This window comes from Sciurus carolinensis, chromosome 10, assembly GCF_902686445.1.
Source record: "Sciurus carolinensis chromosome 10, mSciCar1.2, whole genome shotgun sequence".
NCBI lineage: Eukaryota > Metazoa > Chordata > Mammalia > Rodentia > Sciuridae > Sciurus > Sciurus carolinensis.
In genome coordinates, this window is record NC_062222.1 from 108,336,599 (window position 1) to 108,364,172 (window position 27,574).

At 33.9% G+C, this 27,574-nt stretch overlaps 1 protein-coding gene across 7 annotated transcripts in view; it reads right to left on the bottom strand.

The window, feature by feature from the left end:
- Window positions 1-563: 563 nt before the first annotated feature.
- Window positions 564-27,574, bottom strand: part of N4bp2 (NEDD4 binding protein 2) — a 75,710-nt gene continuing 48,699 nt past the window's right edge. For 6 of the 7 annotated variants that reach the window (XM_047566307.1, XM_047566304.1, XM_047566303.1 and 3 more), the window contains 6 exons: window positions 26,413-26,531; window positions 22,248-22,386; window positions 18,094-18,282; window positions 16,944-17,112; window positions 8,895-9,018; window positions 4,373-7,646 (listed from right to left, as the gene is read on the bottom strand). In XM_047566307.1, coding sequence (XP_047422263.1) covers window positions 7,601-7,646; window positions 8,895-9,018; window positions 16,944-17,112; window positions 18,094-18,282; window positions 22,248-22,386; window positions 26,413-26,531 — 786 coding nt within the window. In that variant the 3' untranslated portion in view covers window positions 4,373-7,600. Of the gene's footprint in view, window positions 1,132-4,372; window positions 7,647-8,894; window positions 9,019-16,943; window positions 17,113-18,093; window positions 18,283-22,247; window positions 22,387-26,412; window positions 26,532-27,574 lie in introns of those variants that run through there. The other variant, XM_047566305.1, reaches the window with a different exon arrangement.

Here is a 27,574-nt window from a genome sequence, read left to right on the forward strand (position 1 = left end):
GCAAAATTGATGCTTCTGAAATCCAATGCCATTGGGGTACACCTTTTCCTGGTGTTGGGGTATTCCCTGGCATATTCCTGTACACCCCATGCAAGGCTTTTGTGACATGGTTTGACAAGTACCATCAGTATAATGTAGATATTTAATACTAGTTTTCCAGCTCCATTTGTTTTAATGAGCCTTTCTGTACTGCAGAGGCTGGAAAGTTTAAAACTACATTTTTCCATACCTCTTTTGCAGGTAAAATTTATATAAAAAATAGCTTCCATCAATTAGATACAGAAGTAAGGTGAAGATCATCTACCTAGGGCTATGACTCATTCTGCTAAAAAGTCACACTGTGGAGATGTTAGTTTTCTCTGAATACCTATCTTCAACATTTACCACAATTATGGCCAGTCTTGTCCCATTAAGTACCACCATCTACTTCATCCATCTTATTTTGAAGTAAATCGAAATCACATCATTTTAAGACGTTTCAGCATCTTTTTTTTAAAGTAAATTCTTTAAAAAAACATAACCACATCATTCCTAAAAAATGAAAGAAAAAAAAAGCAATAGTTCTTTAATACAATTAAGTGTCCAGTCAATGTTCACATTGCCAATTATCTTTTATTGATGTACAGGAAATTTTAGTTTTGTTTTTGCCGAGTCAGTACCCAAATAAGATCCACAAATCACAAATGATTAATATGCTTCTCAAGTCTTAATGTGCAAGTTCTTCCTTCATCTGCATGGTTTTATTTTCTTTGCAATTGTTTTTGAAGAAAGTGTGTTGTGTAGTTTCCCAGTCTGTGACTTTATCCTGATGATACTGTTTGACATTTTCCATACTTCTGTCTTCTGGAATTTCTACAAAGTGGCTGTTTGATCTGCAGTCTTAATTAGATATAATTCTCCAAGACGAAGCTGTATTATTTCTGAGAAGATCTGCATCTGTATCAGGCAGCTAATGGTGACGTTATCAGGCTGGGACCCTCTTTTAACACATTTCATGGCTTGCAGGGTTTTTCGGACTACCCTGGGTAATGTGACTTTAGGCTGTTAATCTGTGAGGATTAGTTATGTTTACAACTTTTCAGAATCATTTTATTTATTTATTGGTCTCTTGCTTTTCTTCCTTGCAGTCTTCTGGGAATGGAAAGGAGGGCAAAATTATTTGACTCATCCCCATAACCACAAAGGCAAAGCCTTTTAGTATACTAGCTTTATGGGGTGTCTCTTTCGAGGCTCCTAGTCAGATGGCACCTAAGGGCTTTCACTTAGATTTCTGACATAAACCTCCCTACTAACTTACCAAATAAGCAACGTTTTTAGGGTGTTTTCAATTTTCCCCCAACTTTCCTAGTGGGAGGATCAGCCTTAGTATGTAACTATGAAACACATGAAATATATATATCCTGTACCAAATAGATGCAAAAATGCCAGAAACAGGCTTTGACTTACATACCTCCTTCCAGGTTCAGCCTCTGACTGAACTGGGTCATGTCACTTAGTTTCTTTCCTAAGAATGTAAGATGTACAGCTAGATCAAGGCTATGATCCTCCCCAAATAAAGTTTTTATGCTGTGAGCATGACTTGCCCCAAACCATTAGATGTTGCTAATGCTGTCTGTTTTCCATAGAGGGCATGGTAACTTCACAAGTAAGGATAACATTCTAGAACTTTGTTTTAAGAAAACTTCTTTTACCACTAGTATAACGAAGCAACCTATAAACCTACACCAGGTTTAAAATTAAGATTACTTATACATATCTTCATATGTTCCAGTTAAAAGAGTATTTTCACCAAATCCACAGGAAAGAAAGCATATTCAGTACTGTTGTGTGAGACTGTGGATAAATGTTAACTCCATCACCCCATTTCTTCAGTCCATTTTCACAGCCTGCAGCCCCTTCTGCATATGACCAGAGATACAACTACTGATGGGTCATATTCTCTGTCATTTATCTACCCCCAAACGTAGCCAGTCCTGAAGTTAAGGAATTTGTATTTCAAACTTTACTAGTGTTAAAATGCTAATATTTCATTAGTTTAATTCAAACTAAATAACCTCTAAAAGAATAAGTCAAGATCAGCATGAGTGCTCCAGAACCTATGAAAAGTACCAAGACTGTACCTTTAGTGATGTACAAAAGCTGCAAACATGCAATGTTTAATCCTTTTCCTACAGAGTCATTGGAATACTTTGAGCAGGATAGAAGTTCAAATTCACCACTCCAAAAGAATTACTCCTCCCTGCTTAGCGCACCACGGTTCTCACTCATAGACATGAATGTATTTACCTCCTCTCGTACATTTTACTAGCTTTAAATATCATGTGCCAAGCACTAAGTTTTTGGGCACAGACATGATTAAAAGAGGTTTAAAGGAAAAGAAGCCAATATGCAAACACGTTTTCTAAGTAGTTATCACCAGGAATAACTTAAAAGCCACACATCAAAGGTGAACCCACCTGTAATTAAGACAGCAACTAAAAACCTATTTCATCAGTCCCACTGTTTACTAAGATTGTTAAAGTTAAAACACATACAACTGTGACTTCCTTTTCATTATTCCTCATATATGGAAGTCATAAACAAAGATCTACTGAAGAAATGCATCAAGAACTAATTTTCAGTCAAGCATGGTGGCATACACTTGTAATCACAATGACTCAGGAAGCTGAAGCAGGAGAATCACAAATTCAAGGGCAGCCTCAGCAACTTAGTGAGGCCCTAAACAACTTAATGGGACCTTGTCTCAAAAAAATAAAAAGAAAAAAAGGCCAGGATATAGCTCAGTGGTAAAGCACCCCTGGGTTCAATCCCTAGTACCCACCCCCCAAAAAACCCAATAAACAAATTAAAAAACCAAACCAAAAGAAGTAATTTTTACATTTGCATATCAAATAACTGTCAAGGCAGAAACTGTTATTCATTCCTCTTATTTCCATTCTCTTTCCTCCAACAATGCCCAATGTATAGCTGAACATGTGGCAGTCCAAAATAGACAATTTCCCAGCTTCCCTTGCAGCTAGATGTTACCACATCACTAAGTTCTAGCCAACGGGATGTAAGTTTAAGCGTCCTATGGCAGCTTCCAAAAATCATCTTTAAGACCACTGGTACTTGCTTGCTCTGCTCCCTTCTTCTTTGTCCTTTCTTCAACAGAATATAGTTAGGACGATTAGAGCTTCAGCCACCATCCTGGCGTAGGAAAATGAGGGTCATATCTTGGGTATGGCAGAATAGTGAGCTAAAAGGGCTCTAGACCCCCAAAACTTCATGGAAAAGAGCACTCCCATCAGTACTTGGACTTTGGGATTTTCAATTAAGAGAGAAGTAAACCTTTTCTTTTGCCATTGGTATTGGGTTTTTCACAAAATACCAGCTTTCTTTGGATAAAGAAAGAAGGCTGTTTCATAAATGGCAGATTTTTATAGACCTCTACTGTGCAGCCACATTTCTCTCAGGAGGGGGTATTACATCTTTTTAAGTAACTATCCTTACACTTATGACAAATGCAGTTGCTCTATCCTAGGAATCAGAGAACTGAGGTTGGAGTTTTATCGCTGTCATTAACTGGCAAATCAGTTAACTTTTCTAATCTTGTCTCTTTATCCATTAAATTGGAATAGCACCAACTAGGTAATAAGATTCTCTTGAGATTTAAAATATAACATATATGAAAGTGTACCAGAGTACAAATCACTATACACATAATTGTTGGTGAGAATAATTATAAGATACCTGTGGAGAGAAACTGTCTCACACTGTATCTTCAGTAATAAGTGCTTAATAAATATTTATTGAATAAATATTTTAAGTCCTTGCTAATGAGTGAATTATTCTGCTTTTCTGAGCTGAAGGTCCTTAATGCTATTTAAAGTATTATTTGAGTCCCTAACAGACACAATTCTTCATTTTGATGTCAATCAAAAGACATAAGAATGTAAAGAAAAAGAGCCTTACCTAATCCATTTATGTGGTTCAAAAGTAGATCCCTACTTGTTACACTAAAATGAACTAGAAGAAAAGCTGTGGTACAGAAATGAAAGGTTTTTTTGTTTTGTTTTTTGGGTACCGGGGATTAAACTCAGGGGCACTCACCACTGAGGCACATCCCCAGCCCTTTTTTGTATTTCCTTTAGAGATAGGGTCTCACTGAGTTGCTTAGCACCTTGCTTTTGCTGAGGCTGGCTTTGAACTCTCAATCCTCCTGCCTCGGCCTCCCGAGTCGCTGGGAATACAGGCGTGTGCCACCACACCCGGCCAGAAATGAAACTTTTATGACCCTTTTCCCCTGAAGTTACGTTACACACAAAAATATTCTTTAATGTTTAAGTCACTAAACCTATCACATCAAACGAAGGATTTCCTCACACTGGACTGTAGCTAAAGCATTTTATTAAATTAAGTGTGAAATTTGCAAATGGTTTCATAAGAAATTTTAAAAGCAAAGTTATAAACATTTTCAATAAAAAAAGTACAGAGTTAACAGCAAAATTACATTTTCTTTATAGTACAAATAAAAACATTTTGTTTCTGATATACCATCTGAAGATCTTATATTCTCCATCCGATAGCTGCAATGTTATATTTTAAGGAGAAATCTCATGGTTAATTCAATCATTTATTAATAACAGGTTTATCATTTAGACCACAAAAGTCACTGCTCAGCTTTAAGGAAAATAATAAACCTTGTCATATTATAACATGAAGTTATGAAAAAGGCTCTTCAGGATACAGATGTGTCCTGGGCTTTTTTCTCTATTAAATTCTGTAAAGAGGCATTAAGTAATACTGTAAACTTGAATTACACTTCAAAAAAGCACCATTAACATACATTCTACATAAACATACTTTACCTTTTAAATGACTTTTTTTTTTGCCACACATTTAAATCTGTTCCCTACACGTAAATAAAAATAAGCAATATTTAACCACTACACACAAAACATCAAATTTCACCTCATTGCACAATGAAAAAGCACTTAGAAAAAGCACTTGGAAAAAACAGCACACATTATTTTTGTCTTTTTTAACGCATTTTGACATTTCTTACATTGAGAGCAGTTAAAACATTGTCAGAGCAATTTCCTGAGTTTCAGAAGTTTCCAATTTCCAGCTCAGAAATAACTAATCATGTAATTACATGTGTCCTTTTCCTAAACATACAAAGCACTTGAATTTAAAAAGAAAAAGACCATAATAAAAGGACAGAAAAAGAACTGTGAGTTTTTCCTTTCAAAATGTTATAAAATGTAAAACATTTTAGAGTCACACTACTATATAATATGTACCATATTTAAAGGCCACAGAAATGCAAATAGTATCGAACTACTAACAGAAGAAACTTCAACTTGAAAATAACATAGAGATATATGAACACTCAATAAATGTATGAAAACATGCTTCTAATTTCTCACATTGGACAGAGGAAATGGACAGATTGAAAACACTGTAAAGAGTCCTCTGGCCCGGATGCATGCACCCTACGGTTTCCACATTAGTTCTCTTTTTCTCTTTTGTCTGGTAGATACCAGTAAGAATACAAATGGATTTAATTTTTACTAAAACCTTCCATACCACAGAAGTACTATACTTTTCAAATATTTTAAAATATTAAGTTTACAAAGAGCTCTTCTAGTGAGTCATGTATTGGTATAAATATACCAACATGTGAAAACATCAGTAATACTTAAGCTATCTTTACTTCTTGCATACAGGATTTGGAAATGAGCAAAAGATGAGGAATTATAAATTTTTCTTTTGAATTATGTGTTGCTTAAACTATACTAGGTAGTAGGGCAGGAGGCAGTGTAGGTTTAACAACTTCATAAAAATATTTACGATGCACAAACTTTGCTTGCATATTTATCAATGGTAATTAAGAAATACTACAGATTTACCAAAATAAGACATAAAAGTGATACGGTATAGAACATAGCTTCTTTCATTTGGTTTGTACCCACAGAATACCATAACTACTTCTTTTGACTGCTTCCTTATTAATCATTATCAACATAATATTGAAGTAAGTCTGGCTGAAGTGCTCAAAAGTGGTATTTTTTTAACCAGGTAAGAAAATATAAAAACACAGAAAATGAGGATGCAACTGCACATACTCCAATAACTCCAGGTTTTAGTGTTGGTTTTCATCTCTCTTAAATCATATTAATTTATACATAGGAATATTTTTATTTCATTAACAAGCATAATTTTATAATAAGTTGTTAGAAGGAATTGCCTATTTTGAATGTATACAACATTACAAAAAGTGTGCAGTTTAGTTTACTGCCATGTGTTTAAATGAATTATTACAAATATAAGAAAGTGAATAATACTTCAACACCAGTCATTAGTCATTTCTAAATAATAAACATATATTCCTATTTTTGTGGAAATAAATTCAAAGATAAGCTTCTTTTAAAATCATGCATGGATGATATATAAAAATATGATTTTGAGTTTTATTTTCATTAAAATGTTTGCTCATTTGGGAAACCATTCTGTATTTCAGGACACTTTCAGTAATAATCTTATCATTCCTGTCCAAATGATTTTTTAAAACTAAACAAAAAGCAACACAATTGTTTGCTAAAATTATATATAGACAGTATTCTATATGTCCAAAATCAAACTTATTTTAGTCACTGTCTCATACTAAAAAATTATGTATTACCACACTAAACCTGTGTAAAAGAAATTATAATTTACATACTTACAGGACTCTTCAGCTAATGAAACGAGCAATCAATGAAAGTTTCAGAAAGTTGGCTCTTTTTCAAAATAAAGGTAAAAATCTTTTAAATTGTACAGATTCCTTTTATTATGATATCAAAAATGTCTTCTGATTTAAGTTAACAGGATTGTGACCTACTAATGTAGACGTTACATGCCCCCAATATAAAATACAGCTCTTTAGTGCTGTCTGTGCTGCCACTTGGGCACACGGTTGTTTCAGGGAGTCCTAGAAGGCAGCAACGCACGGTAGACAGCACACCATCTTGCGTCTGAAGACCTTTATGCCTATGGAAGGGATAAGACTGCAAGATAATCTCAGACCCAACTTTCCTCATAGAAAATGCACACACAGAAGAACAGAACAAAAAAAGGCAAGAGATGACCGTCATGTACAAAGCAGAAGAAAGTGTGACAACGATCCCCTTCTGCAGGACATGGCAAAATGATATGATTTTATGTATTTGGCTTTGAAAGCAAAAAGAATTCAAGTGTTGTTGTTAGATCACCTTTCTTTCTTTACTAATATTAATACAAGCCTCTGAAAGGTTTGAACCAGTTCTCAAAGGTAGCATTTTCTCTTTGAGAAAGAATCAAAGCACTTCAGACTTAAAAACTGCAGCTGATAATTTTCTTGGACATTTTGTAATCCATAAAAATTCTCTTTAATACTTTGAACAGGTAACATTATTTGGAATTTGATTCAGTAAAAAAAAAATTAAACTTTTCTTGAATTTTGAAAAACAATTTTTGTCTCATAAGTGAACATTATTCCTAATAAAACATATGTTTAAAGCAGAATTGACTGAATTACTTCAATTAAAATGAACTTTAACCTACAAACCTTCATACTTCTAAGTCAAGGACATTTATTTTACTTTAGCATGACTTTCAAGCACCCTGGTTTAATTTCAGAGAACCTGCAGAAATGAGAAAAGAGATGTTTTAAAGATTAAATTTTTGAATTGGTTAAGAAATGTATCTTTTAATCAATTCTAAGTACTTATGCTTAGTAATATTTACTACCAAAGTACTCTCTCTTATTAATACCAAGGACCAATATCTATGTTTATGTTCCTTTTAAACTATTATCAAAACAAATATAATCCTAAGGGCTGGTGGCTATTCCTAACTCAGTAGTCAACACAATTTAAGATTTTTTTCAAAACCTCTCAAGTCTTTCATGAATTTGGCCTTCATGAAGATGAGTCTGCTGTATGGAAGATAAGAGGAGGTCTGCATTATACTCTTTCTGTGCATAAAGCATCAAGAAATCTCTGATGAAGCAGGGAAGTCTGATTCATCAGGCCATGCAATACTTCCAACTGTCTCAGGGTAAAATTTCAAGGAACACTAGGCAATAAAATGGACCATTAATCTCAACAAAATAATGTTCTGGTCTAACTACTCCTTTTGTAAAAATATCTAAAATGTCACTTGTTTTCATGCTCAGAATTAACACTACCTTTTTCTATACTGTAGCTAAGTAACATTTTATTACATGCCATAAACAAAATGGTAAAAATGAAATAAGTGGCTACCCTAACTAAAACTGGATGCGAGCTATGACTTAAGGATATATATCCCCAGGAAATATATCAATCAGCAGATTTTTAATATTGGATTTTTATTGTCATTTTCTGTTGTTGAATAAGACCACAATAAAAAAGGACATTTCATGTGTGTCAGCAGAAAGCATTAATGGAATTTAACTTATGAAGACATATAAATTCACATTAACTGGAGTGTTTCTGCTAAAAAGATTCCACACTGTCAATTATAACTATATTTCAGTAAAAGTCCAATTCCATCTAAAATATTTTTCCTTTCAAAAGCATAATTTAACAGCAAATTTTAATCTATGATATGTGTATGTATAATCTAATTACATAATAAATTATCAAAGGAACACAAATATATTTAATTTTTTAGAATTTCAGAATTATGATAAAGTTTTATCAGATGACTACTGACAACAAACATTTCTTTTTTATTCCTGGTTTAAATACAGCAGAGAAGTTATACCCTATTCCAAGCATGAACCTGTACCTAAACCATGATGGTTAAATTCAGTTAACTATTTTGATAAACAGTCTGAGCATACTGTTACTGCTTACCTAACTACATATGGACAACTGTCATTACTGATACCAGAAATCTGTACCCACCTGAAGCTATGGCTTGTGAGGTATTTAATGACAGCTGGTTTGATGCGAGCAACTCCTCCCTGGCTGTGGTTTCCTCTCCCAGTAATCACAGAAAGATAGGGCTTACCACCATTCTGCTTAAATTCTGTTACAACAGGAATTGGAAAAGATAAAATCATTTCTTATGTTCTCAACAGAAAACATGTCTTAACTATTCAAATGCATATGAAATTTTCATGAAGACTTAGAGGTTTATTACCTCAGAAAGCCCCCAGATTAAAAATACATCTTAAAACATACATTGCCTCACAGCAATCTCTCCACCTAAAAAGACTTAGGTGGGACTTCTTCCCCTGTGAGAAAGGAGGTTTTCCACGCACTACCCCAAGTTCTCTCTGAAACGATGATAATGACAGCAACAATATTTTTTTTTTATTTATTTATTTATATTTTTTTACATTTACATAGGGTAATGATGTTTATTATATTTTTCCCCTCCCCCCCACCCCTCCCACCCCTCCCACTCCTCCCACCCCTCGACAGCAACAATATTAATTACATCTAACAATTACTATACAAATAGAGGGGCGGGCATGCTTTAAATGACATATTTCATCTGAATCAATTTTGCCAATAAATGACTACATGACCATGCACAAGTTACTTAGCTTCTCCGTGCCTGTTTCCTCATCAGGAAATGGGATAACAGGATTACTTCATATGGTACAATGAGATAGACATTATTACCCTATATATATGTATGAAAAAAAATTTTTAAAAAAGAATTACTTTATAGAATAGCTCTTAACAAATTCACTAATTATACTATGAAGTGTAGTCCTACTGTTAAATGATTGTTAAGAAACTCTTCCTGGGCTGGGGATATAGCTCAGTTGGTAGAGTGTGTGCCTCACATGCATAAGGCCCTGGATTCAATCTCCAGGACTGCAAAAAAAAAAAAAAAAAAAAGAAATAAAGAAACTCTTCCTGATAGATAATAGTTAAAATACTGAACGAGCCTGAGATTCTTCCTGCTTTGGATGTGACCTTGGGAAAGCCAGTATATTAATCCTGAAGTTATTAATAACTATAACAGCACAACAACAAACAAAAACTTCATGATACAAAGTTGATTTAATGAACTCATAAGTATTTGTTCTTTATTCATAAATAGCCCAAGTTTTGCTTTTTAGCATAAAATACACATATATATAGCAGAGCATTTCATCTTCTGCTCATTAACTTGTTCTAATACACCAGGAAAACTCCATCATATGGTTTTTCAAGTTTCATCATCTTGAGGGCAATGTTAGGCTGAGGAAAAAAAAATTTTTTTTTTGTACTGGGGATTGAACCCTGGGATCCTTTACTACTGAGCTACATTCCCATTCCTTTTTCTTTTTTTTTTTGAGACAGGATCTCACTAAGTTGCTGAAGGTCTTTCTAAATTTCTGAGGCTGCCCTTAAACTTGTGATCCTCCTGCCTCAAGCCTCTCAGTCACTGGGATTATAGGCATCTGCCACCGCACCTGGCTAGGCTGAGAATTTTAAAAGGACACACTGCTCTTGCATTTTAAATTCCTTATATTTGCTTAAGATTCCCATTTCTACTCTAATCCATAGCCATTATTTTAAGTAATACATTGTTTAAAATTCATCACTTTCTGGGTGCTACCTATAGTAAGGTTTCCACTTTATTAAACGGTTTTATACTACACACTTGTAATTAATAAATTGTTGTTTAGGTATGTTATATCCCAAAAGTTTACTTATCAAAAACAAACAAAACACCTTAAATCTCTTAACTGACCATAATTCACTCTCACACATTTCTTCACTTCTTCACTATTGTTCCCCTTATCAGTTAGGTCATTTATACCATCTCACCTTTCAAAGATCACTTGCTGCTCTGCAGGTATTCTCCAGCTGATTCACATGCTTCAAATAAAGTAGGAGTTTAAAGGATATTTGCTTCATTAATTAAAGCATATGTTTAACTTCCCAAATTACAGGCTGTTCCTGCTATTTATAACTTTTGAAAAAATTCTAACTCATTTTCAGTACATTCCAGATTGCTTACTATATCGACTGCAAATTATCAATATGTATCTCAAAAAAGGATTCCTTTAAAAAAATGTAACCATAAGTCAGACACACCCATTTGATGCCTGTAGTCCCAGATACTTAGAAGGCTGAGGCAGGAGGATTACTTAAGCCTAGGAGTCATAGAACAGCCTGGGCAACAGTGAGACCCTGTCTCAAAAAAATAAATAAATAAATAAAACAGCAATATCACCATCTTATAAAACTAATACTTCCTTAATATCATCAAGTTTCTAAAAATTTCTCTCCCAATTATTTTTAAAAAGTATTTTTAAGGTGATTTGTTTGAATCAGGATATTTTTTATCCACATTTGTATTGGTGCATTATAATTGTACATGATGATGGGATTTCTTGATTTGTTGTTACATATTCCTATATGCAAAGAATGTAACAATATACTTTGGTCAATATTACTCCCGAACACTTCTCCCCTTCCCTCCAATCAGGATTCAAATAAGTCCACACATTACACTTGGCCGATACACACTATGCTTGTGTATATATATACATATGCAGATAATACAACACACAGTGGTGCTGGGGATGGAATGGAGATAGAATGGCTGGTGTGTGTGTATGTATGTACATGTATATGTATGCGTATATATACATACATACACAGACTTTGTTTTCAGTACTGTACCCTGAGCTATGCCCCCTGCATTTCTTATTTTTTATTTTGAGAACAGGTCTCGCTAAGATGCCCAGGCTGGCCTCAAATTTGCAATCCTCCTCTTTCAGCCTCCAGAGTTGTTGGGATTATGGGCTGTGCACCAGTACTACTGGCCAACTTGGTATATTTCTTAAGTAACTTTTAATCTAAAGGTTTTTCCTTGGTTTTTCTCAAAATTATTGGGAAAAAATGAGTCACTTATCCTAGATTTTGAAAATATGGATTTTGCTGTTGCATCCCCATTCGTGTTGTTTAACATGTTCCTCTATCCCCCATAAATCTCTATATACAGTAATCAGATCTAAAGGCTTGATCAGCTTCTGGTTGGATTTGGGGGCAAAAATAGTTTGTAGCCATTGATGTGAATTTAAATCACAATACATAAGGCCCAGGTGTCTCTCTTTTTTAGTCTACAATTCTGATAATCTTTTTATGTTATGACCAAGAGCAATGTAGGGCAGTCAGTTTTTCCCCTTAATACATTTCTATTCAACAATACTACCATCTGGTGGTGACTTACAGTAACTACAGGCTACTACAGGTCACCTCCTAACAAGATGGGATTTGGCTTACAGAAAAGATTTGTATCTTGGATCGGAACAGGTGTTACCTTGGGCAAATTATTTCTTTTTTTCTTACGATTTTTTTTATTGAGATAAAATTCACATAACAAAACACCATTTTTTAAATGTACAATTCAGTGGTTTTTAGTGTATTTACATTATACAACCAATACCCCTAATTCCAGAACATTCCTCATCTCCAAAAGAAATCTGTGCCTATTAGTAGTCACCTCCAATTTCCAGCTCCAGCCCCCATGAATCTATTTTCTGTCTTTATGGATTACCAATTTAGATTTGGTATAAATGGAATCATACAACATGTGGCCTTTTGCATCTGGCTGCTTTCACATAGCATGTTTACAAGGTTCATTCATGTTACAGCATGTACTTGATTATCCTTATGATCAAATAAAATTCCATTGTTTGGCTCTATTACATTTTGTTTTACACACAGATTATTCAGTGATTTAAAAAGAAGGCAATCTTGCCATTTCCAAACATGGATGAACCTAGAGGCATTATACCAAGCAAAATAAGCCATGCAGAGAAAAACAATACTCTATGATCTCATTTAGATGTGGAATTCGAAAAGGCAAACCAAGAAGAGAGTAGTGGTGGCCATGGGAGATGTTGGTTAAGTGATACAAACTTTCAATTCTAACAGTAAGTTCCTAGGAGTTAATGTGTAACAATGTTCACTATTATTGATAATAGTATATTATATACTTGAAATTTGCTAGGACTAGAGTTCAAGTATCCTCACCATACACACACACACACACAGAGGAAAAAAATGGTAACTCTAGGAGGTATTGGATGTGCTGACTTGATTGTGGTAATCATTTCACAATGTATACATATATTAATACTGGACATATTAAACATAATTTTATTATTAAAAAATTAGAGGATCACCTACTCTTTATTTGGTAATTTATTCTATGGTTGTTTTTTATTTTAATTTTTTTAGTTGTAGATGGACACAATACCTTTATTTATTTCTTTCTATGTGGTGCTGAGGATAGAACCCAGTGCCTCACATGTGCTAGGAAAGAGCTCTACCACTGAGCTATATGCACCGTCTTTTTTATTTTGAGACAGGTTCCAGCTAAATTGCTGAGGCTGGCCTCTAATTTACAATCCTGCCTCAATCTCCTAAATCGCTGGGATTACAGTTGTGTGCCACAACATGTAGCCCAAGATTCTGTTATTAAAAAAAACTACTTACTAGAGTGGGAAGATCCTCTATCAAAGAATGAACATAGAATCAAAACAAATTATAAAACCATTATGTAACCACCAACATAATAACTGATTCAGTCAAGGGCCATCAACAGATGCTAAAACCATTATGTGTACAGTGCTTATTACAGTAGTACAGCGCTTAAAGAGGTCACAAAATAAGCTGAGTACACTGGCACACACTGTAATTCCAGCTACTTGGGAGGCTGAAGTAGGAGGATGACAAGTTTGCAGATAGCCTAGGCAACTTGCTGAGACCCTGTTTCACCATAAAAAAATAAAAAAGGATGGGGATATAGCTCAGTGGTAAAGCACCCGAGTTCAATCTCCCAATATCCAGTTCAAAAAAAAAAAGGCCATAAAGCATTAACCACCAAAGATGATTACTATTAATTACAAAGGGGGAAAATACACAGAGAAATTGGATAAAGTCCTACTGTAGTTAAGGTATCTAACTCAACACCATCAATAACAAGACCAACTGACCATGCATGTCTCTTGGTATGTTCAACAAGGATGATTTAACATCTTTTAGGTAGTATTTTTACCAACGCCCCCACCCAAAATTAACATTTAATGATTTGTCTAATCATGAAGAAACAATTAACTAAATTAAAAATGCAGGACAATCTACCAAAGCATTGGCTTTGAATTTTCAAAAATGTCAATGGCATGGAAGATAAAAAACAAAAAGGTGATGGGCTGGGGTTGTGGCTCAGAGGTAGAGTGCTCACCTAGCATTCGTGGGGTCCTGGTTTCAATCCTCAGCACCACATAAAAAAAAAAATAAAGGTATTGTCCACCTACAACTAAAACAAAAATTTTTTTAAAAGGTGAAACTGGCCTATATTGTAGGAAAATACACAGATACTGGAACCAGACCATGTGATGCTTGTCTAGATCCTGGACAGAGGGAGGGGAAAAGACACAGTTATTGCAGGACATTATCCGCTCAAGTGGAGAAATCTCCATACAGCCTTCATTCTAGACAATATTAGTATATCAATGGTAAGTATTATGGTTATGTTGGAGAATGAAGATAAGAGATAACATGTTGAGGTATTCAGAGTTAAAGGACCACAAAATCTAGTCTATTTTCAAATAGTTCAGCAAAGTGCAATTTTAGAAAAATTAAGTAAATTTGACCAAAAATTAATAACTGATCAATTTATGTAGAGGACAGAAGAGTACTCATTATATAATTCTTCCAACTTCTCTGCAGGTCAATTTTTTCAATATAAAAAGTTAGAAAATAAGAAGCCAAGCACAGTGGTGGCTTTCACCTGTAATCCCAGCAACTTGAAGGCTAAGGCAGGAAGATCTCAGATTCAAGACCAGCCTCAGCAATGTAGTGAGATCCTGTCTCAAGATAAAAAAAAATAAAAAGGACCTGGGATGTAGCTCAGTAATACAGTACCCCTGGGTTCAATCCCTAGTACCAAAAAATAGAAAGAGAAAATAAGAGTGGTAAGAATGCACAAGCTGATATGCAAAATAAAGTTCACAACATTACAACTAAATGTTTATCAATATAGGAATGGATACATTATCATACATCCATAGAGTATTATACAGCAGTTGCAATGAAAAACAAGATCCATAAAGACAAGGAGATCTTAAAAATTGCATTAAGGGGTGGGGTTGTAGCTCAGTGGCAGAGAGTTTGCCTAGCACATGTGAGGCACTAGGTTTGATTCTTAGCACCACATAAAAAAATAAATAAATAAATAAATAAAATAAAGGCACTGTGTCCATCTACAACTAAAAAAAAAATTTTTTTTTTTTTAATTTAAAAACTGCATTAAGTGACAAAAAATAAGTGGCTTAGGTGACGGTACAATGTAACATCTTGTATATTCATTTTCTTAAAACTCATAAAAAGGAATACTATATGTTGACTATGGATGCATGCATATAAAGATATTGTAAAAAATGGACAGGAAAGATATAGACTGAACTATATGATATTCACTTCCATTGCAAAGAAAGGAACCTTTGCAAAGAAACCTTTGCACTTCCATTGCAAAGAAACCTAGGGCACAGGTGGCCCTAGGTTCGATTCCCAGCACTACAAATTTTTTTTAAAAAAGGAAGAAAAAGAAAGGACTAGGGAAGAATACAAAACAAAGAGTTAAAAAAAAAAAATGAGAAACAGCCAAGTACAATGCCACATGACTATAATCTAGCAACTTGGGAGGCTGAGGTAGGAAGATTACACATTCAAAGCCAGACCCATTGACTTAGCAAGGCCCTAAGCAACTCAGTAAGACCCTGTCCCAAAGTAAAAAATAAAAAAGTGGTTAAGCAAGCCTGGGTTCAATCCCTGTCATGAGAGAGAGAGACATGGTAAATGTTATCACTTGTTACTTGGATTTACTGGTACATAGGTATTTATTATATTATTCTATAACCTTTTCAAAATGATCACAATATGTCATAATAAAAAGTTGAAATTTCAACTCTGTATAACAATCCTACTTACCAACTCTTTAATTACAAGAGATATGTATTGAATTGATAAACCATGTGAAGTAAGTTTTCTAAAATGTATGTAAATAATTAAAGAGAACAACACAGCTATCAATGACAGCACAGGGCTATGAACTCAAAGGGTAACAGCTGAGGCATGGGGCTACAGCATCTCCCCATAAGATGAATGATAAAGAGAAAGCCAAGTTGAGAATTAAAAAATACTCTAGTAATGATGAAATGGATGACTTTTAATTTAAGTCTGAGGTAACCAAAAATGACTGAACTTTTCTGATAAGTGCTACCATCAGCTTGAAGTGTTTCTCCCAGTTTGTGGAAATGACTAATGCCTTTTATTTACCACACAGAATAGAAGTGAATGAGGGGTAATGATGAAATGAAAGTGATGACTCCCGATGATGAAAAGGAAACAAGAAGCTAAGCAAACAAGACACTTCAATGCACATGAAATATACAACACTGCATGGAGGCATGGAAAAGATCTTCATCCAGAGCCCTGGAAGAAGTAAAACTAGGAAGAGGTAGGCAGTGGCAGAAAGGAAGAAGGGGTACTGCCACCCTGAAAACCTGAGAAATCCTGCCTTTTGTGACAATTCTGCAAAAATCTATCACCTTATTTTTCTATTTTAATAAATATCAATTGAACAATTTATATTCTATAAATATCTACTGCTTAATAAACATCAACTGAACACAGATACATATCACTGAAATGTACCATTTCTAAGTCAAAAAGATTCTCAGACTACACTACACCTCCCTTCAATAAATACAGCAAACAACCGAAACAGAGATAGAAAAGGAAACAATGCTAATAATGGTCATGACAATGAGAATTCTCTACGGAGTAGGCTCTGTGGAAGAATGAGGAATATAGCTATTTATATGTGTGCACAGATATCCTCAGCCTGCACATTCAGATGCTCCTGAATTTGCAGGTTATACCAATAAACCAATTCTACTGACAATAGAAAATGTATCATCACCATACTCCTACCTTCAGTTTTCTGCTGCAAAACTGTCATCAAATGCTCTATTGCTTCGTCCACATGCAGCCCATGGAGGTCTAAGACATTCTGTGGCAGCAGGGAGGCATTGACTTTCTCAAAGATCTCCACAGCAGCAAGGTGATTGGCTTCTTTCATCTTCTGCTCATGAAGACTGCCCTTTAATTATCAACAAATCACCAATGGACAGTTCAGATATTTTCTACTTAAATGATAAGGAAACTAACATTTCCTCTGCCCTAAATAAAAGGCAGAACAATAAACCTAAAATCTCAAATAATTCAATGGGCTAAAATTCAAGAACTGCACCAAAATTTAGGTGAATTTCTACAGATTTATAATGTGGTTTTAAAATATTGAACCATTGTTTCTAACAAATTTTCTGAACCAAAAATCATAAAAAAAGGAAAATAAACACTAGCCATCTCATGAAAGAGCCCACGGGTTTACTATTGATGACAAGGTGTGTCCTGATAATCCTGAGTTCCAGTGTCATTCCCTCTCACAGTTACCTCCTGCAGCCATCCCCAGGGCCCTGCTGTTAGGGCTCACAGAGCTATGCCAGCTTGACACCCTTCTCTGGTCAATCACAAAACAGCCATTGTGGAACCATGAAAATGAAAAGTAAATCCAGAAGCTTCCTTAAAATAACATGCAAAATGAGCCCAGGTAGAAATTCAACTTCCCTAAAAAACATTAAGGTCATTTTCTTTTTCTGACCGTAAAAGTGATACATTACTAGAAATTCAAACACAACAGAAAGCCCAATACCCTGTAATTCCATTCTGAGATAATCAATATTAATATTCTGCTTCTTTTCCTCCAGAAAACTTACCTGTTTAGAAATGGCACTGAATAACTGAATCTAATCTTAAAGAAAATATGAATTGTCAGAATAAACTGTAATTCATGTAAGCCATAAATATAAAAGAATTGAGCATTCAAAGGAGATGAAATTCACACTACCATGTTTCCTTTACATGAGAATGCCTTATTGATGTCATTTATATAATCTCCACACATACAAACACATCCAGCATAATGTAATCTAATCACAACACAGTACAAGTGTTATCTGCTTCAAGATTATTTAGATACCATTACTGACAAGAGAAGAATTATAATCAGTTTCTACTTTACCTGCTGGGCATAAAAGGTGGCAACATTTTTCTTCCCCATGCGGTAAGCCTCCTTAGCTTTGCTATAGCATTCCATCCTCTTCTGCTGGTGCAGGAAAGCTTCTGCCCTGTAGTCATCATACTCAGGGTACTCGAAATCCTGGAAAGATGGTTCACTTGGGGTATCTTCAGTCTCCTTCGATTTCTTTGCCTATAAGATGTTATATAGTAATATTCAAAGACAGTAAAAAAAAAAAGGTAAAAATATATCTTCAGAAAACACATACAAAAACTGGGCTCTCTCATTTATCATCTTTCTTCTCAAAAAACAGATTCTCCCCATGTCTACCTTTTAAGTCAGGCATTTATTGACTAATAGTAACTTTTTCACATCTTTAATGTTACCCCTCATTTAACTACTCTTATCTCAGGAGATGATAAGGAGTTCCTTAAAGTCATTGAAATACAATTAGGTCACAAAATCAAGCCAAAAGACAGAATATAAGATATTAAAAGAATAAAACTCATTTATTCAATGGAGAAATTCCAATTTTTAGTTTGCAAAGTCATTCAAAAGTTTCAGGTAGGGGCTGGGGACATAGCTCAGTCGGTAGAGTGCTTGCCTTGTAAGCACAAGGCCCTGGGTTCGATCCCCAGCACCCAAAAAAAAAAAAAAAAGTTTCAGCTCATTAAAGGTAGAAATGGCAAATTTCAATTTATCTTTTAAAAAATTCAATTGAAAACTGGTGATATATCAGTGGTAGAGCACTTGCCTAACATGTGCCAAGGCCCTGGGTTCAATCCCCAGCACTGTAATAAAAAAAAAAAAAAAAAAAAGTAACTTAAAAACCCAATTGACACAATAACTGAAAAACAGAACAGCTTCAAAACAGAAGACCTTGTGGAGTTACAATGGCTGGTAGTTGATAAAGATTGTATGTTTATGGGGCAGTTTCAACCAGCTAATCAGTTGAGGTCAGCCATTAGCCACTGAAGTCAATTAACTATTACCCAATTTCAAAGATCTTTTTAAAAAATTATCATGTGATTACCCTTAAAGTAAAAGTCACTGTATTATAAAATACAAGATAATGAAAATAACCATTATGTAAATTGCCTCAGTGCTCTCCACCAAAGAAGAAAGTTACATTTTTAAAATAATATTCTCACACAAATATCTCTAGATTATAAAAATCCAATGTTAAAAAAAAAATGAAATATAGCCCAAGCAATTGTGGTGCACATTATTTATAATCCCAGCTACTTGGGAGGCTGAGGAAGGAGGATCATAAATTCAAGGACAGCCTGGGTAACTTAGTGATAACCTGTCTCAAAATTAAAAAATGAAAAAGGGTTGAGAGTACAGCTCAGTGGTGGAGTGCCCCTGGGTTCAATCCCCAGTACTGAAAAGAAAGAAAGAAAATACAGTGATTTTTTTTTATATCAAATTTATCTCATTTATCTTCTTTTGGTGTTTGCAAAAGAACCGCCTGCAAACAGCAATTTAGTATCTCTTAGCTTGTCATAGGAAAGGGAATTAATTAATATTACTTAAACTTATTTCCTTAAAAAGTAAAAGAATTCCAAGCAATAAGTACTATACCCAGTAATTTAATGAACATTTATGAGCATTCAATACTAAAACCGAAAAAAATTTATAATTTTTCAATATCATAAATCATGTTTTTCTGATATCATGAACTGAAAGTAAATAGTGTAGGTTATCTGTTAAGATTTAAAAGCTGGAAATTGTTATTTTGTTAGAAATATTATCAAAAGATAAATTATGTCTATAAAATAATCCTTAACATGAATTTAAAATTCTTGTGTGATATCATTTAATATGTTAGTATTAGGTAAAATTGTAATGTATACTGTGTAATGTACATGTGTCACACTAGTTCATTAAAAATTTTTTTTCAAATTTCATGTCTGTGAACAGAGTTCAGAAGTCAAGAAAGATTAGACAAAACTGGTATAATATATAATAGTAGATGGTTATATAATTTTTCCACTATTATATTTTTGCTTATTTGGACCCTAGAACTATATAGAGGCTTGAAAGAATGACATTACTGTACTTCTAAGTCATTACCAGACCTAAAATATGCAAATAAATTGATTAATTTTTGCAACAAACACTTAACATTTTATGAAAAAACAAAGCAAGGATGTTTCTTACATAAGAATATTCATAGATCCTATCTCCTTATGTCACTCTTGCTGGTGCTTAACCACAGACTAGTTTATATTAAAGTTCAAATATACTGAGTGCCTGGCTTACCTCCTCCCTGATAAAATCAAAGACTTGGGGGAGGCAGTTTAATAAAAATACTTTCTACAATTTTTTAAATCTGCACTTGCCTAATGCTATGGACATCATAAATCTCTTACAGCATTAGGGTCTCTTTTTACTAAAAAAATGCAACTCATATTTGGTTCTCTAACAAGAGATCTTTCATTGTCTGTTTATATTTATTTATTTATTTATTTATTTATTTTTTTTTGGGTGCTGGGGATCGAACCCAAGCAAGCACTCTACCAACTAAGCTATCTCCCCAGTCCCTCATTGCCTGTTTTTAAAGAAGAAAAAACAGTAACTAATAAAAGACACTTTGTCAGATACTCTTTTAAAATGCAACTGGCACTCATTTTTGTATTTACTTCATAAGAATGTGGTATCCTGTAATTTAATTAACAAGACCCAAGGGAAATATTTGCTTCCTAAAAATCCATATAAGTACCACTTATTCTCTTAAAAGCCTGATGCACCCTAATGCCAAAATCATTTCCTATGGATAACAAACCTATAAATCTTAGTAAAGGCTAAAGAAATAATTAGTAGTATTGATAAAACATAACTTAACATGTTAGTTTCTTAAAAACTGACAAAGCAAAATGTTACTGGCACCATGATATACCCATTAGTAACTTGTTCCTTGGTGTCCTGGAAACAGATGCTTCTTCTTATAAATCCTAAGATTTTTACCAGTTTTGTGACACCTGCCCATATTTTGTGAGCAAGATTAATTATCAGAATAATTTAAAGATTAACATTTTGGCCAAGGTTTATAAAACTCACATAAACTCCTTTTCTGATTGCAACATTTTCCAATCACCTCAAGCAATATACCCTCCTCCCTATCATCTCCCCTGTCACCAGAATGTCCCACAGTGCCTTGAATACCATCAGGACAGAGAAGTAACCTTCATTTCCAGTCTACAAGGCCTCATGATCATTTTGTATACTATCTGCATTTTTTAATAAATGGCATCTATCTATGATGGTACCTTATTTTCCATATGACCAGAGGCATCAGAGGTATCATTTATATCCTGTTCCAGAAACAGCACTAATAGGTCACAAGAATACCAAAATTACCTAAGTCTAATATATCAATTATGTGATGGTAAAACATTCAAAGAAAAAAAGAAATATGTAATTTATCACTGAGAAGTCTTAGAAATAACAATAATATAGGGTTGGGGATATAGCTCAAGGGGAGTGCTTTTTTTTTTTTTTTTTTTGGTGATGTTACGGATTGAACTCAAACAAGTGCTTTACCAATGAGTTACATCCCCAGTCTGATAGAGCTCTTGCCTAGCATGTCAGAAAGTAGGAAGGGCGGAAAGATGGGAGACAAAGAAGGAAAAAAGGAAGAAGATAAAAAGAGCAAGAGATAAAGTTTTGCAAAAATGTCTAATACTTATATAAGATTAATATACAAAATCAATTTTTTTCATGCATTTATAGTGAACAATACAAAAATAAATTAAGAAAACAACTCCAATGTAAAATGTGTAACAACTTTGGGGAAAAAGCATGGCACTTTCTCAAGTTATGTTTCTGCCCACATATTTACACTCTAAGACCGATTCTTTTTTATAAAATCCACTGCTTTGAAGCTTTATACTCTACTGTATCTATAACAGAAGAGTCTGCGCAGAATTCAGATGCCTATCATGTGCAGTGATATTAAAGAAAAAAAATCAGCTATATATATTCAGGATTCTGGGGTGCACAGAGAATTCTAAACCAAATATGCTATTGGTCATTAAATTTCCCATAAAGTCAAAAAGGTGAGAAATAATCATTAAATTATTATACTCAATGAACAAATCATATTTTTAAGTATAATTATCTACCATTATAGTGAAAAATAAGTAACTGCATACCTTTTTTTCTTTAGACTTCTGTGCAGTATGAGGAGTGACATTCTCATTTTGGTGAACAAACTCTTGAGCTACAACTGTTTTTACAGGATCTCCTTCAAGAACACAGTTTAAAAACTGCACTGTGTGCTCTAATGAATAGCTGTAGAAAGTTTAAGTACAAACACAATGTCAATATATAAAAATAAAATATGTGGAGACATTAGTATAAGCAATCTAAGCATTTTGTAAAATATAAGTTTTCAACACTGAAATTAAATATTTATTGTGTATTTCAAAGAGTCAAGAATGATCTACAGGAAAGTAATAAGTAACAGGCTCACAAAAACTAACTTTAAAAAATTTCCAAGGTAACATTGGAGGGAAGGAGGAATGGGGAAAGGTTGATCAATGGGTACTAAGTTACAGTTACATAAGAGCAAGAAGTTCTGTTGTATTATGAAGGGTGATTATATTATCTATATTATCTACATCTACATAATATTATATATATTATCTGTATGAAATTTTACAAATTGAATAACATTGATACCCTCATGTTCTAGTATCGAAATAAATTCATTTCAAAGAAAATTATAAATTATTTCACAATGCTCATTATTTCAGACTATTTGTGCCTCTTCTCTCTTCCACTGGCCAGATAATGAAGAGCTGACCACATCTGAATATTTTTGAAATGCGACAGCCAGTTACCTAAATAGTGTGTATTTTACTATTCTTCAATTTATTACAGATGACTTGTGAAGGGGAGCCATTTGGGACTTCCAATTTCACTTTAGTCCTCTCATCTTGTTGCCTCAAAAACTCAATACAGAGGGGTTTCTAGGGGCTGGATGCTACCAGCAACTATCCATATCCTTCTGAGTTCTTAAAATCACCTGCCAGAGGAGGCCCCACACCTATAATCCCAGAGACTTGGGAAGCCCATCTACTCTCCTTACCATAATGAAACTGAAGCTACTGTTTGCTAAAAGAATCATCCACTATTGGCAGAAAACCACCCACTCCAAGTGCCTGAATAACCAATCACTCTGATCATCCCCAGAAAGAACTTACCAAGCCCCCTCACCTTGCCTGGGGAACCTAACTCTCGACTGTTTCAACTCAAATCCTCTGGCCCCTCCCTGCCCCAACAGAAGAAAGCTACCAAATGCCAGCAACACCTCCCTATCCTCCAACCCTTTGGAGATTTTAACACATAATTACAAGAAAACTGTTGGTTGGGTAATTAAAATAAATAAGGAAATTATGAATTGGAATAATACTATTAAAAAACCAATTTAAATGACTTACTTAGAATTTTGCTTACTCAGCAGAGAATGTTCTTTTCAAAAGTACTCATATAATATTTATAAAAACGAATCATGTATTAAACCACAAAGAAAATCTCAAATTCCAAAAAATAGAATTCTTTTAGGCCATTTTCTTGGACTCCAGCACAACAAGAACAAACAACAACCTTCCCTAATATCAGTGCCAAAGTCATCAAACCATTTAGAAAATTAAAAACTCCTGGGTAAACACTGCAATTGGAGATTATATTAGAAAACAATGAAAATAAAAATAGTATATGTCAAAACAAAAACAATATAAAGACAATTCAAGCCCTTAAATGTAATTGTTTTTAAAGATTGAAAAGGAAGGGCTGGGGAGATTGCTCAGTTGGTAGAGTGCTTGCCTTGCAAGCACAAGGCCCTGGGTTCAATCTCCAGCACTGCAAAAAAAAAGATTGAAAGGAAATGAATTAACAAAAGAACTGAAAATATACTAACAAATTTTAAGAAAAAGGAATCAACAAATACAAACAAAAAACCGTAAAATTAAAAAAAAAAATTAGACTTTGACCCATAAACCAAGAGCTTATTGTTTAATGGACAATATCATAAAGAGGGAAAACAGGGGAAAAAAATGCAATATTAGCAAAGGAAAAAGGGATATGAACAAATATAAAAGTGTTTTTAAGTACAAAAGAACATTTTATACAACTAAAAAATGTAGGTAAAATTGATAATTTTCTGGAAGACAAATGATCAGAAATGACTCTTGACAAAAAAGCAAACATCTTAGTAAAGCAATAACTTTAAAAGATAGGGCAAGGGTTGGGGTTGTAGCTCAGGATAGAGCACTTGCCTGGCATAAGTTGAGGCACTGGGTTCAATCCTCAGCACTACTACACATAAATAAATAAAGGTACATTTTAAAAAAAAAGATAGTAAAAGGTTCTAAAAGCCCTTTCTCCAAAAAGGTACAAGCTCAGAACCTTCAAACTTTCCACAGCAGACAAAAACTAGCAGTCTTGCCTGAGATCAAATAAAACCCTGAAACCAAAATCTGACAAAAACAGCACAAGAACAAAAAAAAAAAAAAATCACAGACCAATCTCATTTAATTATTGCTGCAAAAATCCTGATGAATTAGTAGATCAATTCCTATGCTACATTAAAAGGGAAAAAAAAGTCTAAAAGTAATATAGGTTTGATTCCAGAAATCCATTATTGTGATTGAAATGATAATGTCAATAAACTAAAGGTCAAGATATTAGACTGTAAAAAGGTATCTATTTGGAACTAATTTTTGTAAATATAGGATAATTAAGAATGACCCGGGGCTGGGGAGATAGCTCAGTCAGTAGAGTGCTTGCCTTGTAAGCACAAGGCCCTGGGTTCGAACCCCAGAACCCAAAAAAAAAAAAAAAGAATGACCCATTCATCCAATTATCTGGAAAAACAATTAACTCTCTACCTCGTTTCTAAATCTCTACCACACTTATAAAAATGGTGGGTAGGTTTTTAAATTTTTATTAAAAATACTGAAGAAAATATTTTTATATTGGGGTAAAATAGACTTCCTAAAATAAGACAAAACTCAGTAACTAATAAAAGATTTTCTAAAACATAACAAAATAAAACATAGGCATGGCAAAAGAGACTATATTGTTAAAAGATCAGTATCACAGCAGAAACAATAACTGAAACCTATCTTAACAAAGACTAAATATGTATGCTCTATAAAGCCCAGATAGAGGTAGAAAGAACCAAAAGACAAACAGGCCAAAGGTGACGCTTAGAGTAGAAGTGAAAACAGGAGGATCACAAGTTTGAGACAAGACTGTCTCAAAAATTTTTTTTTTAAATTTGAAAAGGGGTGGGGATGTAGCTCAGTGGTAGAGGTGTTAGCTCAGAATCTTCAAAGTACCAAGTTACTTAAACTTTCAATAGCAGATAATCCCCAGTAAGGCAAAACAATACAAAACAAAAACAGGTGAGTAACTGGTAGAAATTATTTATTTATCTATGCACTCGGTACTGGGAGTTGAACCCTAGGGCCTTCTACAGCTAAGCTATATCCCCACCCCTTTTTATTTTTAGTCAGGGCCTGACTAAATTGCTGAGGCTAGTCTCAAACTTGCAATCCTCTTGCCTTTGCCTCCTGAGTCACTGGGTTTATAAATGTGCACCATCATGCCTGGCAAGAAATAAAATTTAAAAGGGTCAACCTTACTTATAATTAGTATAATGAAATATCTTTGTCCTATCAGATTGGCAAAAATTTTTTAAGTTCCTAATATTCAGGGAGGTTATACTCCCAGTAAATATACTTAATGCAGACTGTCTTTATTAAAGGAAATTTGGCATTAACTATAAAAATTTTCAATGGACACACTCTACAAACCAACAATTTCACTTTTAGGAATTATCCTACAATACCATTCACCCATGTACACAAAGATTCACGTCCAGGGATGCTTTCTGTAACATCGTTTCTAATTTTCTTACAGTTAAAAAATTCAAAGGGGTATATTTAAAAAATTATGGTACTTTAGACTAATCCTTAGACTTGAAAAAGAAAAGAGCAGGTCACAATGTATGGACAGGAAAAATGAACACCAGCAAAACAACAAAATCAGTACATAAAATAAAATGTCTTATTTTGTGAAATATATGTCTACTTATATATACACAGAAGCAAAAAGGCACATCTTCATTAGCACATATGTAAGAAAAACACTGAAGAATATGAATTGCCAGGAATTGTTTTGCCTTCTACATTATACACATTTCAATTAAATTTATTTATATTATTGTATAATTAGAAAAATAAAAAAGATTATTTGGCATATGCTTTCAGTGACATCAGAGCAGAAATTCTAGATAGTCCTACCACTCACTTGTGATCCTTGAAAATGTCCACCAGAAAATTTTGGTTAATGGCTGGAAATATCTTAAAGAGCTGCTTCTCCTTTAGTTTAGTGGCACAATCTTTTTCAAACATAAGTGTCTCCCTTTTCTAAAATAAAAACATGAAAATCACCTTTAAGATGAAATTTATAATACAAGCACAATGCTGACCAACTGCATGATTATTTTGTTGCAAAAAGACTAAGAATTTATAAGTAATCACAGACTTTCTTCACTGATTTAAGGCTGAAGTTAGTAGTGTATTATTGCACGATTTATTTATATCCCATTTTTGGAAAGTATTTTAAGTTTCTCATAAATATATAACTACATATACAATCACACAGATGTGCATGAATGTATAAATACATACACACATATTCATATATACATATCCAATACATTCAACCATTTTATATAAAAGGATAAAGATATATATAGATATATAGATATATAGATATACACACACACACACACGCACACGCACACACACACACACACACACACACACACACACACACAGAGTCATGCACCACATAACACCATAACACCATTTCGGTCAATGATGGACAACACATACCATGGTGAGTATAACCACAGCTGAAGTGTGTAGGCTATACTCTCGGGGCTCAAGCAAGTACACTCTATGATGTTCACTCAACAATGACATGGCCTAACATCACATTTCTAAGAACACTAACCCTGTTGTTAATTGGCACATGACTGTATATATAAATAAATAGGATATAAATACATAAAGAAGCCAAGAGATCAGAGAAAATAAAGATAAGCATATAGGACAAAGCAGGCAAGTAAAATCAGTACATAAATCCATGCCACAAAATCCTGTACAATTGCTAATGGTGGGCCACAAATTTAGTTCTGAGTCTCTTAGTGGTCAAGCAAAGGGGGAAACAAAGATTCTCAGTGTCCATAAAACAAAACAAACCAGTTGCTCAGGAGAAGTACAGCTTTTCTGGTACTGAGACCTGAGGGAAATTTCTCCCATGGGTCTTCATAAAAGGGACACTGTGTGATGCTGTGAACAAGATCCTCAAAAACATATTCTCCTCAATGGGCAGAAACTACAATGTACAAATAAGTTGCAAATTCAGGTTGACAGAAAACCTTAGAACTAAAAATTATTTTAAA